Genomic DNA, 14,610 nt, shown 5'->3' with positions numbered 1-14,610 from the left:
CCAATTTTTCATCACCATCCAGAATAAGCAATTAATGTTGTAGTCTTTTCCTTCTTTAGGATAATTTTCATTCCATGAATTCCCTGGAATGATAAAATTAGGTCAAAAAGTATACATCATTTTTTTCTAAGCCTTGACTGTCTGTTTCCCTTGGAAATTGTACTGCCTTTACACTCCTGTTCACTATATGCTAAGATAAATTTGCTGGATAATCTTAGGGAACAATGATCCTTTTCAATTCTAAATGGCTCCGATGGGTCTGTTGCAAGGCATCATTTATCCATGTAAGAGCAATGGCGACATCTTGTTTTCACTGGATTTGTTACTAGTATTAATATGCTTTTAATATTTCGATGTATGTTGTCTTATAGGGGAAGAGGGAGGACTCCCTCCCCCAACTCCGTTCCCTCCAGATCTCATAACTGGTCAAAGAATTAAAAAGGCAGGTTAGTAGGAGAAAATAAAACAAAGTTTAATAACATGTAAATATGGGAGAAACCCAGGAAAACTGAGCAATTTGCTACAAGGGCCAAAGTTGCCACCTTAAATACCATCTTCAGCTAAAGACAAGGGAGGATGTTGGGGATAGTGGTTTAGGACTTCAAAGGGGAAGAAGGCAATTCATATGGAGATGCAAAAGCAAATGTTTGTTAGACAACTTTTGCTGGGCCACCTATAGAGAATGTGGCCTGAGACAGAATTTCGATAAAATGGGCTTGTGGGTGCCTTTCTTATCACACCATTTTACATTATATGATAGTTATCTCATGGTATTAGCTCCTGCCTGGATCAGGCCTTCTATCCTAAATTCTTTTAGGCAGTTGGGGAGAAGGCCAAATGTCCTTCCTCAGTCTTCTGAACCTTTATTGTGTTCAGCTCTAAATAGTCCACATACCAGAGTGGCGCATCTTGGGGTGGCCTGCCCTGAACCCCATCAGTCTGTTTAAGCAGGGATAGAAGGGCATGTTTTGTTGAACAGGTGGCGATGAGGAATGGAGTGGACTGCTCAGATGCATGGCACTCCTCTCCTATCAGGGAAGCTATTGAAGAGGTTACATTCCTTATCCTTGCAAAGATGTCCTTACGACTGGCACAGAGCTGGAATCATTCCAGATGGAGGTGTCTGGGCTCAACTTCTGCACTGCTCGTGGCTGTGAGAATTTAACTGGAGCTGAGAGTTTCCTTCTTTCCTGGATCTCAAATAGTTCAGTCTCAAAGTGCTCCACTTCCCTTCCCCAAGTGCTTCCAGAGAAGACAGCCTGGGGGAGAGGAAGCGCTGCTAATTAAATCCTCCCTGTTTTCCAGGCACAGGAGCCTTTCGCAGATGTCTGTTGTGAGGCGCCTGTTCACAGAGTGTGACAAATACAGAAGCAGGCTTTCCTCCTCCAAAGGCACAAACCTTCCTTCACAGGTTACAGGGAACTCTAGAAATGCACTGACTTCCAACCACCACTGTATAGAGGCAGCAGACCTGCATAAATAGAGCCTGTAGCTGCCAGGAGGCCAGAGTGCCTCACTGATCTCTCTTTCTCTTTCACACACACGCGCACACACACGCATTAAATTTCTCCTGCTTCTTCCTGTGTAGCTTGTATTTCTCATAGGCCAATCTCTGCCCTTTGTACACCTAACTTTAAAAAATTACCTAAAACTCAGCGAAGCTTTCCCTTTGTAAGACAGCACGCATCATGGTGGTCATTCTAGACTCAAAGCATGGTTGGGAGTCCTGGATGGGTGTCCAGGTGCTGCCACAACTACCCAAGTGTGCCCTGGGTGAGTCCCATCAACTCTGTGATCCCCAGAGAGATGGAGATGAAACCATCCTCCTAGGGCTGCTGGGGGGATCCAGTGAGATAACCTGTAATATGATCTGCAGAGGCCTTCTCCCTGGTGAGTCCCCTAACCAACTGTGTTTTCTCCTACATTCAAAGCCCTCCAGATGATTGTACATGTCCCTGTTTGCCTGAGATATTCCCAGTTAACTCCCATCATCCTGGCATAATTGTTAATAGCACCCTTTGCATGCTCAAAAGTGTCCAGGTTTATGCAACAAATTACATGGTCACACTTTTTTACCTCTTTTGAATACTCTCATTAATCTCAATTTTAAGAATCAACTTGCTGGGGATAGGGGCTGTTTCTCACTTTCTGGTATTTCACAAGAATCTAGGAAATTTAATTTGTCGGATTAAGAACACCGAGAAAGCCCTGAGAATAAGATGGCTTTCCCAGGAACTCACAAAACTGGGCATGAAACCCTCCTTCCTCGTAGTGTTGGCAGTGTGCTTACCATAGGAATGACTATCCGGCTTCAGTTTGAAAATGGCGGCCTGATGAGAGCACTTTTCACTAGGCTAGCACGTGCCTTCTGTTTTATTTTGTTTTGTTTTGCTTATATTACAAAATAGAAATAAACTTATTGTGTTTTTATTTGTCATATACAATCATTGTAAGCATCCAGAGACTTATGAAAACAGAAAACAAAAATCACCTGTAACCCTACCCTCCAGAGATAATCATTGTTAACATATATATATATATATATATATATATTTTTTTTTTTTTTGGTGAGGAAGATTGTCCCTGAGCTAATATCTCTGCCCATCTTTCTCTATTTTATATGTGGGATGCTGCCACAGCATGGCTTGATAAGCAGTGTGCATGTCTGTGCCTGGGATCCAAACCCACAAACCCCAGGTCACCGAAGCGGAGCTTGCAAACTTAACCACTATGCCACAAGGCTGGCCCCATTAATATTTTATTTTAGTTCTTTTCAGACCTTTTCTAACCTCTGTCATATGATAAATGAATGTACATATGCAAGTCCAAGCTTTCTTCCTTCCTTCCTTCCCTCCTTTCTCTCTTCCTTCCTTTCTTCTGTTTGTCTTTCTTTCTGAATTCTTTTAACAAATTTGAATAACATTATTCACAATATTTTATAACTTACTTTTTTCTATTAACAGTATATTTTGGACATCGTTCTGTGATAAAAATACGCACTCACATTTTTAATGACTCCGTTGTATTTCACTGTATGGTATAACACGTCTTATTTAGCCAGTTCCCTGCTGATGGGTTCTTAGTTTCGCCATATTCTTTTGCTGTTAGATATAATGTTGTGTGTGTCTAATATTGCTATCACACACAATATTTTGCCATTAGACATAAAGTTGTGTATTTTTCTGCTATTAGACATAATGTTGTGATGAAGAACCTTCTATATTGACGTCTTTGGGCATTTGTTCAAATTATTTCCTTAGGATAAATTTTTAGAACTGCAATTTTTCTGTTAAAAAACCTGCTCAGTTCGAAGTGCTTTTTGTGCCCTATTACTACCTAGGTAGCACACGAGAAGGCGCAGTATTATTGCTTTCACCTCTTAAATAAGCTTCAGTCTGGTGGATGTTTAAGCAAAAATGCTATGAAATCTTGAAGAGAATTTGTCTCGTAATTATTTCATATTACTCTTGCCTTCTTCAGCTGCCTGTTCCCTGCCGTTAAAGATGAGAAAATGGAACTACTTGCAGCCTCCTTTTCTTTGTCTAGAGGGTCTCTGCTTCTCTCCCCTGGTAAATGGCCCTGTGGGATTGTGGAGTTTGCATTATTGAACTGCATCCATCAATGCCTCTCTTTAGTTCACGTGTGGGTGGGTTTGTCAGTTTCAGGAGCATCATTTGCTCACTGTAGTCTGTTTTGCCATAGCCAGGGCACAGGTGACTTTTCTTTTCTTCTAATGAGAAGATTATTTCTTCCCTTGTTTTAAGCTGAAGAGATGTCAATGATTGGGAGTTCCAAAGCATTCCAGCCTGTGTCTCTGAAGCAAGAAGGAGATGACCAACCCTCTGAGACTGATAAGCTGTCCATGGAGGACGGGGACCTAGGCAAGGACCCAGTGCCAAGCCAGATTTCAAGACAGCCAAGTGTGACTGAATCAACATTCTACCCCAATCCGTATCACCGGCCTTATATCTCACGGAAGTACTTCGTTACACGGGTAAAATTGTTGGTGCTCTTAAGTACTACATAAGACTTCTCTTTAAAAAATCCTAGTATCCTTCTATATACCACATGTTTTACTAAATGTTCTCACATGTCTCATGTAACAGTCATAATAACTGCGAAGAAGTTATCCTTATCTCCATTTTACAGATGAAGGATCTGAATTTCAGAGAAGGGAAGGGTCTATTTTTGATCACCAGATAATACTGAGGAGAAGCAGGTCCTCCAGCCTCCATAGATCTTTGGCTCCTCAGTCCTGTGTTCATGCTAAACCTAACATCAACCAATTAATGTTCTGTGGAAAGAGAACCAGAGCAGCTAGAATATAGTGCTGTGATCCCAGAGTTGGTGTTTACTGTATATTTGAAAAGATATGGGTGATGGAGTGAAAAAGCTTGCTGAGAATAGGCTGAACTTCAAGGGTCTATGTTGGGATACTGGTATTACAGTGTGGGAGCAGGCACTTTAAAATCCCAAACCTATAGCTGCAGTCTGGAGCTGAGCTCTCTTCCCTGTGCATTGGAGATGGGAAAGTAAATGGATGGATGGGTAATGAGGACGGGTTTGTATATCTAGATGTAAAAAATGATATTTAAACTTCTAGCATTTGGATCAAGTGGAGAGTGGACAATGTGTTTCTAGTCCCTTTCTTTGTCTTGAACTCTCTTTCCCACTTATAGATCTTCTTTCCCAATCCTTCAACATTCTTGTCAACACAGTAGTGGTTAGCTCATAGGCTACAATCAACTGGGGGCAAAATCAGGGATTTGCGTTGTGGCAACAGAGACCATCTCATTTTTCAAGTGCACGTGGAACATCTCTATTGAAAAAATTTTTTTCCACTTAATCTCATAAATAAATGAGGCCAAGGTTCTGTGGCTATTTGCAAAGCTTTAATTAATTAATCCTTATTTTGTAGCTTTTAAAATGTATCTTTGGTTAAGACAAAGTTTTAACCAAGGGGACTCAATGTGTTATGTGTGTGTTTGAAGATAACGTGTACCCATATCACCTATATTCATTGACTCTTCCGTGCAGGGTGCTTTGGTAGGTGCTGTACTGTGTTTGTGTGAGTCTTTTTGCTTATGTAGGACATATGGTTTGTTTTCCAAAGTATGGGAACTTTATTGAATATGCCAAGTTAAGTTATAAGATATAGCTGCAGAGGAAATCAAAGATTCCTCTAAAGTTTTCTTACCGTTGATATTGATCATGTAGCAGTCAGGGTTTGATGAGAGACGAACACCCATGAGAGATACAGAATAAGGGATTTATCATTGGAAGCTGGTGTCATTATGAGAACTGGCTGAGAAATCTATGCAAATCTCTTGTCTTTGCATCTAGTGACAGGCCTGAAGTTGCTATAGGTCAACCAGTTGGCAGTTGTGAAGAGGAAATAGGGAATAGGGAAAAACTGGAACCTGTATGGACAAACTGGAATTCCCCATGACCAAGTGGAACTAATGAGGAAAAACTGGAACCTGTGTCTGTCTCTTACAAAGTCTAAACTTGAAGATGTGAGTCCCTTTCAGGAGACACTGGCATCTTTTTCCACTGAGCTGCACACTTAGCCCACGGGAAGGAGACTCTGTGGGAGGAGCTCTGACTGTCACAAAAGGTGCTGCCCCAAGCCATCAAGTGAGCCAGGAGATCAGCAGCTGTGAATCTGAGTTGCCACAGTGCCTGGTGGCCTGCACTCATCTTCAGCAAGGAAAATGACTGATGTTTCATTTCTGCCTTTCCAGTCTTACACAAACATCTCTTGTGGCCAACCCTAATTTGGAAACAGACGGGAAAGGGAATTCTAGAAAATATAGTTTCAGCTTAGCTAAATTGGCACAGTCAAAAGCCACCATGGAGGTTTTATGTATTTATCTGCATGATGCCTTTATTTGTATGGCTCTATGGAGCTTAGAAAGTCAAGGTCCTGGGAGCAACGCTGTGAGGCAGGCAGGGAAGGGTTTCTCACTCTTGTTTTAATGGTAAACATACTGAAGTTTCAGAAGAGTGAAGTGACCTGTCTGAGTCACACAATATTAGTGGAAGAGCCAGAGCTAGAATCTGTATCTTCTGTCTGGAAGGCCAGTGCTCCTCCTACCATAATGTACAATTGAATTTATGGCCTATTTATAAGGATTTTTAATGTCTGACTCTGATCCATGGGAAGAGCATCTTCTCTATCAGGTGTATAGAAAATAACCATAAGTTCTTGGGAAGGAAAGCCTTCTTCTAATCTTATTAGTGAGTCCAAAGTAGACCTGAGGACTCCTTAGGAGCCGTGAGGACTGCATTCCTAAGGCACTCAACCTTTACTCCTTCAGACCAAGAGACGTGATATGAAAAGTTCTTTTTAGCATGTGAGTATAATGAATGTGCTTTAATGTATGTGAGGATAATGAAAATACAGCTGTTGGCTCAACTGAAATTTATAATGATAAGTGTTTTTTTGAATAAATGAAGGAATGATCCAGTTTTCCTACCATGTAAACCACAAATCTGGTCTGATGTAGTGGTAGTTGAGAAAATGGGGGAAATGCATGTATGTATGTGCGTGTGTGTGTATGCATTTATATTTACGTACAAATTTCCTCATCTGCAAAGTGTGGATAAAATACCAGTATTATATGGAGGTTTAAATAAGTTAACTTTGTAAGAGTGCTTAGTAGGGTAGCAGTAGAGAGACTTAGGTGAAAGTAGCCGATTCATTTTCTCAAGGAACAGTTAAATAAGACCAAGGCTCTGAATGATTCAGATCTATGAAGGATTCATCATAAAGTATCACTTCTCAGAACTGAAATGAGATCTATAGATGATCTGGTCCAGTGATTCTCAATCTTTACCAAGCAAACAAATCATCAGAGATCTCGTTAAAATGCTGCTTCTGATTCAGCAGGTCTGGAGTGAGGCCTTAGATTCCACATTTACATAAACTCTGTGGCAATACCAATGCTCTCTGTCCACAGACCACACTTTGAGCACCAAGGAGCAATCTACACTCTTGTTTTCATAGGCAGCCAAGGCCCAAAGAGGGACCGTTGCTTGTGCAATGTCTTGACAATTAGTGAGCACTGACTTGCCCAAGAGGCTAGTAAGTGGCAAACCTAGGGTTAGAACCACAATTTCCTAATTTCCAATTCATAGTTCTATGATCCCATGCAGCAATTAAAAAGAAATCAATTTATTACAGTGTAATAATTTACAGTATGTATGTTTCAAATTCAGAAGAACAGTACGTGAGTGAGTAGACTAATTCCTTGGTCAAGTGTTTTATTTTATTAAAAGACTTTAGGGGCTGGCTCTGTGGCCGAGTGGTTAAGTTCGTGTGCTCCGCTGCGGCAGCCCGGGGTTCGGATCCTGGGCGCGGACATGGCACCGCTCGTCAGGCCACGTTGAGGCAGCGTCCCACATCCCACAACTAGAAGGACCGGCAACTAAGATATGCAGCTGTGTACAGGAGGGGTTTGGGGAGAAAAAGCAGAAAAAAAAAAAGAAAAAGATTGGCAACAGTTGTTAGCCCAGGTGCCAATCCTGAAAAAAAAACAAAAAACAAAAAACCCCTGACTTAAAAAAAAAAAAAGACTAAAATCATTTCACAGGAGGTGGATTATTAAAGAAAAAAGGAAAATATGGATAAGCAAAATAAAAGTCACCATAATCCCATTGCTCAAAGTTAACCAAAATATGTTGAATGTGCTCTTATACATTTTGGTGCATATCCTTTCTTACTTTTTTTCTTACATGTACAATTTGTTGTGCAAAATAGGATTACAGGCAAAATATTTCTTATGTCAGTAACTTCCATAACATGATTTTTAACAGCTCCATAATATCCCACTGTGGAGCTGTCCTACAATTTATTTAACTTTTGCTGGATGTTTAGGTTGTTTCCTGTTTATATCTTTTAACCCATAAAGGAAAGTTATTCCTCAGCTTGCTGTTGCAGGATGGCACCCAGTTTCTCAGATGCCAGGAGTGGACACCCAGTGCTATAATAAGAAGGAGGATCAGTTTGATGAGTTTCAAGCTAGATATACAAAGATGTGACTGATATGGAAGTATAAACTAATTCAGGACAAACAAGAGGCATTTTTGGCATTATAATCTCGTAAATTAGATCACACCTCTCAATACCAGATCATAAAAGAAGTCAATCTGGTCCCTTAAACCTCCTGTGTTTTTTTATGGGTTACTCTGGGATGTTGCCTCCTTCTCTCAGTCTTCTAGACCATTATTTATTTATTGAAACTTTGCCCTTCTGATATAGCTCAGCAACATTCTTGCTCAGAGCCAGAAGGAGCCTCAGAGAATATCCAATCCAACCCATGAAACACACAAAGGAGATATGACTCGTCCAAGGTCAACCAGCAATTTAGGGGCCATGCCAGGACTGGAAGCTGGCCTAGAAGCCAGGACTCCTGACACTTTCCACCACCCCTCCACTGCCTCTGACAGTGCCTTGGACAATGAATGAGACATCACAATAATGAAGGGCTGACCCACTTGCTATCAGTCTGCTTGGATAACCTTTTCCTCCTGTTTTTGTTCATCTGCTGTTACTGCTTAGACATATCTAAAAAAGGCCTAGTGCCATCTCTGAACAAAAGTACCCCTCAAGGCTAATAACTCGAGGTATTATGATAATCACTTTAGTTGTGGAGACTGATATTCAAAAGCGACTTCTTATGAAAGGAACAATACTTGATCCGCATGGGGAAAGATATTTTTAAACTCCCTGTAGGAATCTATATTTGCAGATACCTTATCAGAAAGTTGAAAGCGATTAGGGATGGGGAATTATCTCTAAATTTATACTTGAGAATGTAAATTACATACAAACTAATGGGGCTAAAACTATTTGATCTTTTAATATTTAATTAATGGTTCCCCCTGGCCTTTTTATAGCCTGTGTTCTATTGTGAGCAACGAGACTTTAATAAGCAGGTTTGGGACTTCCCATTGTGTGGCAAGATGTCGTTGCTTTCATGACACTAATTTGGCTTTCACACTCTCTCCCTTTCCCTCTTCTCTTACTACAGGGTTCCTAGCGTCTTGCTCTTATATTGGGAACAACTAAATATGTTAGCTGTATTGTATTATTGTCTGTGTGATCTTCTTTCTGGTCTAGAAATTATATATCTCACTGGGCAAAAGGTTTCTCAACTCCCCTCCTTACACTGAAATCCCTTGAAGATTGTAATAGAGTTGATGTTTCTTTCTGAGGGCAGATACTTAACAATAATGAAATAAAATACATTTCTTTCATTTTTAGGGAAAGACGACTTTGCAAATCATATACAATTTGGAGCTGGTTTTCTTATCTTACCTATTTACCACAAAGTGATCCTTCTCTGGACATGATGACACCCACAGGAGAGATCTTACTGTGTCTCAGTCCCTAGGAGCATTCCTTTCTATGCCCCCCCTCCTCTCACTGTCTAGTTAAGAAGTCCAGGACAGAGGAAAATATTAGCCGGGGACAGGAGTGTTTCTTGTGTGACAACTGGCCCCGGGCTAGTCTAGCTCAAGGAAACAAACACATATGTCTTTGAAATTCTCTCAGTAGGTTTGTTTTGACTGAAGATATTCAGTGCTAGACTATTAGAGAAGATATTGCCTATTATGCTATGTAGTCCCTTATAAGTAAGGATCCCCGCTAATGATTTTTTCTTAAAATTGAGAATTAGAAATATATATGTCCTGCCTTGTGAAGCTCTCTTTTATCAGATGATGAGTACATATTATTCCATCATTATTTCCTATTAGTTTTAGTCTGCAAGGAGTCTCAGAGCTAATTGTTTCATTTCAGTAACCATTTGATCCCCAAATCCTGGTATGATTATTTCCCTTCTGTTTAATATTAACAATAAAAATGATAATAAAGTTTTTTATTATTCAGCGTTACCAAATGTTTTTGGCATCTCCTGACAGCTCTGTCACAGTTAATATTATCGTATCCATCTAACGAATGAGTAAACTGATGTACAGAATGACAAGATGACATAATGTGTGTCTCACAGCAAGCAGAAAGGCTGGGACTGAAACCTTGTCCTAGACACAAGTCAAAGAGTTCACATGTTTTATTTCATTTCCAACACTCCCTGGCTGAAGTTTATGATAGTACCAATAGCAACAAATGGAGGAAAGTAAAATACTTTATTGGAGTATAGTGTGTAACTGTTCCATAAGGGCATGACCAGTGTTTCTACTGAAGGTAAGAACGTCACAGACACAGTGAGGACATTGACAGAACTCCAGAGACTTTCACACCATTCGGTAAAGAACATGCTTTATTTTTAACGTTTAACTTTTGAAAAAGTGTACAGTAAAATATCACCTTCATCCACTGTCCCCATCCTTCAAGTTCCTTTCCCACCCTTAGGGCACCGTTGTTAATGGTTTCTACCTATTCTGTTAGACTTCCTTTAGGTATATACAAGCAAACACAAATATTTATCCTTATCCCTTATCCTCCCTTTTACTCAAAAAGCAACATATCTACCCTCTCTTCTCAACGTTCTTTTCTTTCACTTAATAATATATTTTGAATCTTTCCATTTTAATACAGGTTTCCTCATTGTTTTTTACATATTCACCACATTCCATTGTATGGATGTGTCCCATAATATATCTAACTAGTTTCCTATTGATAGATATTTGGGTTGTTTCCAAATTTTTGCTATCCACAAATAAGCCTACAAAGAACATTTTATACATATGTCATTTTGCACATACACAAGAGTATCTATAGTAGAACTTCACAGAGGTGGAATGTGTGGATCAAAGGACAGATCCTTTTGATAGATTTTGCCAATTGCTTTCCATAGGGAACACAAGAAGGAAGGTTTTGAAAAATTCTACAGCATTATATTCATCTTCACATATTTTTGGCAAAGTGCCTGGCTTAAAAGCACTCAACAAAATGCTTATTTTAGGATTATTTCACTATTTTCCAATTCCACTTATGATTTTTTTCTTCTGGAAAGTGTTGGTTTTACTACCAAGTTATATTAGCTGAGGCAGAAATTATATGACTACAGGAGGAGAGACAGTAAAAATACCCATGATGAGTCATTAAAGAAAGTATCATTTTTTAGAGAACGTTGACCAGTGAGCCTGGTAGAGTCAGGCTGCACCTCAAGGAGCTGAGGTTGGGTGATGGGAGACTCGTCATGGGATATAGAGAATTTCCTTCCACGGTAGTCCAGTCCTACTAGCAGGGTCACTGAAACCAGTGATGTTGGCACAACATCCTCTGTCAGTGGGAGCTCAAGGCATGTTTGATTAATGTCCCAGAACTTACTGATTTCATGACACGCAGGTTTCAGCAGGCATGGGGTGCCACATTAGCTTTCTGACAACACTTTAACCAGAAGCAAAGGATGAAAAGAAAGTTAGAAATCATTCAGTCCACTGGCTGACTAGCCAAGCTGGTGTCCCTGTTTCCTTTTGTGAGAAAAGGCTCTCAGGCTGGTAAAATTAGGAATGTTAATATTTTAGAGAAGATTAGGTGCTTAATATCAAAGCCTTATTATATAGAGAATACCTGAGAACTTGTAACCTACTCATCAGTAGCCCAGGGTTGGCAGTGAGGCCAGCACTGTGCTGTAGGCCTGGAAAAAGAAGGTTTGGGTTTCTTGCTTTGTCTCTGCCACTTCTTAGCCGAGTGAACCTGGCAAGTTACTTCCCCACACTTGCCCCTGTTCCCACACCTATAAAATGAAATGGTTTACACTAGATAAGCTCTGGGCTTGGGTGGTTGTCAACCTTGGCTACACATTGGAGTCATCTGGAATGCTTTTAAAAATCCTAATGTACGGATATGTGGGTCCCATCCACTGAGTATCTGACATAATTGGCCTGGTACACAGCCTGGGCCTTAAGATTTTTAAAAATTTCCTTGATGATACTGCTGTGTAGCCAAAGTTGAGAATAACTGCCTAGAGAGCAATGGTTCTCATAGTTGAGTCTCACACCAACAGCATCACCTAGGAACTTGCTAGAAATGCAAGTTCTCAGGCCCACCCCAGACCTACTGAATCAGAAACTCTGGGGACAGTGCCCAGAAATCAGTATTTTAAAACACACTTCAAGTGATTCTGCTGTGCACTGAAGTTTAAGAATCGTTGAGCTAGAGGGCCTATGAATTTCTTAGTACAACAGGGGTTAATCAATTTTTAAGCTAGAGGTAGGCCTCTAAGTAGGAACACCTGCGTAGAGAAGGGTGAAGAAAGCCAGGAAAGGAGACAAAAAAGCTCATTTCTCAGAGTCAGCTAAAATTATGGTCAGGATGTTGGAAGAAGGTTTGTTTTTTGTGTTTTGTTGTCACGTGCTCTTTGAAGAGAGAAACGTTTGATTTAAGAAATATATATATTGCTAAATGCTTTCAACATCCTGATAAACACGTTTGTTTGGAAAAGCTGGTCCTCTGAAAACGGCTGTCTTCATTTCTATGAAAAAGCAAGAGTAAGATTATGGAAGACAGGACTTGGATCACTTTCATCTCATCCAAGGAGAGCAGCTTAGTAAATACCAGAGTCCAAGACCAGCTCTCCAGCAGGCAGTGCCTAGAACAAACAGGCAAATGCAAGAACTTTCTTTCCTGATCAGCTTTCTGGAAGAGCTGCAGGACATACTAACTAATCCTATGCACAAAGAAGGCTTGGTCTTCTCTAAACTAGGTATTTTCTTCTTCCTACTCAGCCAGGAGCCATTGAGACTGCCATGGAAGATTTGAAATGCCACGTAACCAAGACTTCCGGAGAGACCATTCAAGGCTTCTGGCTCTTGACAGAGTGAGTAGTTATGGCTAAGTGAAGGGCAGTGGAAATGTAGCATTTTCCTTGACACCACTGTAACAGAATAGGAGATGGGCCTGTGGAAGAATTTCTTCTGGTTCCTATGTAAGGTAATTAATTGACTGACATATCCAATTAGAGAGTAAAGTTTCTCGGTACCCCACAGCTGATAGTACGACCAGATTTGACTCCTACAACTGTTTTCCGGGCTAGTCACTTCACTCAACCATTACTATGACTCCTGGAAGTCAGACTTTGATCATTGCTTTCCAGGACTATTGCAGTTGTCTCCTAACTGATCACCCTGGTTCCAGTCTCTGTCTCCCACAAGCATTCTCCCTCCAACCACATCAGGCTACTAACCATCCACTCTGGGTGCAGTGGAAAGGAAGGCTAGGAAAGAGTATGAACGAAGTCAGCATATACGGTTTGAATTTTATCTTATGCACAGTAACATGAGCAGAAAAACCAGGAAAATCCTGCAGGATAGAGAAGACAGGCCACGCGTCAAGAGCTAGGATAAAAATCAAGTCTAATACTTAAGTCTTTTTGCTTTAATAACTGCCTCCATTCACCAGCAAGGTTTATCTTAGCTATAAGGGCTTTCACTGCGAGTGACACCATGAAGATGGCCATGCTTCTGGCCTGCTCTGAAACTCTAGTGTCTGTGCAATCTTTTCTTCACCCACCAGGAGAATGTTAGCAATGCCATGGTCTTTACAATGTAAGTAAAATATTCACATAATAAGGGAATCACTTTTTTTCTTGTACAGAATCCGTAATATTAATTGGAGAATGCAATTAGAGCTTCATTTCAGATACTTAATCAGTTCAGTAAGTTTTCTGGCTTAGTAACATGATCACCGAAGGATCTAGCAGAAAAGCTCAGTAATTCCTATGCTTTGAGCGAAGAATTATTTAATCTTTCACCACTGGGCAGGGCATCTTTTTTGATTAAGTTTCTGGAGGGCAACAGTTGAATGTTTAACCATCCAGGCCAGCACAACTCCCTCAATCAATGAAATGGAGAACCAGATCAGCTGTGAGTCCATCTGACTGACCACCATATTATTTCAGTGTTTCCAATGTGTTCCAAGAATTGAATGAAAATGAACTTTTGAAAACTAACCTGACAACTTTTGAGCATTTGTTTCTTCATCTATAAATGGAGATAATGATATGTACTTGAAGAGTGGGTGTGAGGACTAAATGAGATAACATTATAAAACTCTTAACAAAGTCCCCAAGATAGTGGATTTCAATAGATATTAAGGCCCCTCTATTCACAAGTACTAACTGTTGGTAAAAGGCCTGTTTTTGGAAGCCTTTATTTCTGTCCTAGCCACCTCTATTTCTATCATCTCTGGTTACCTCTAATGAAAAGGAAAGCCTACAGTTCAGGCTTTTCTCTAATTCACCTTTTACCAGCCCACATTTTATTCCCCACTCTTCAGCTCCCATCAGCAGAGTAAAATTTGACTTGTGCAAATGAAACGTCTGCCTTGATTAGGACAGATGTCTGTGTAAATTCTAAAGGTCAAATCAAAAGTAAACCCTTACAAATTTTGTTTCTAAGGTGCATCTCAGTAATGGGGATGAATGAGCAAATGTGGTCCTTCAAAATCCAGTAGTGACTGTATTTGAATTCTCAAAAAATAGAATCAGTAATTTCTTTTCTTTTTTTTTTCTGCTTTTTTTCTCCCCAAATCCTCTCCCAGTACATAGTTGTATATCTTAGTTGTGGGTCCTTCTAGTTGTGGCATGTGGGATGCTGCCTTAGCCTGGCCTGACAAGCAGTGCCATGTCCATGCCCAAG

At 40.2% G+C, this 14,610-nt stretch overlaps 1 protein-coding gene across 1 annotated transcript in view; it reads left to right on the top strand.

Moving 5' to 3' along the window:
* The first annotated feature begins 3,770 nt into the window (after positions 1-3,770).
* TPRG1 (tumor protein p63 regulated 1) overlaps positions 3,771-14,610 on the top strand; it is a 103,584-nt gene continuing 92,744 nt past the window's right edge. The window contains exons 1-2 of the mRNA XM_044771290.2: positions 3,771-3,994; positions 12,700-12,791. Of these exons, the coding sequence (XP_044627225.1) occupies positions 3,773-3,994; positions 12,700-12,791 (314 nt within the window). The 5' untranslated portion in view covers positions 3,771-3,772. The remainder of the gene's footprint in view (positions 3,995-12,699; positions 12,792-14,610) is intronic.

This window comes from Equus asinus, chromosome 5 (genome assembly GCF_041296235.1).
Source record: "Equus asinus isolate D_3611 breed Donkey chromosome 5, EquAss-T2T_v2, whole genome shotgun sequence".
Taxonomy (NCBI): domain Eukaryota; kingdom Metazoa; phylum Chordata; class Mammalia; order Perissodactyla; family Equidae; genus Equus; species Equus asinus.
The sequence above is the reverse complement of the archived record's forward strand: the minus strand, read 5'-3'. Positions and strand labels throughout refer to the sequence as shown.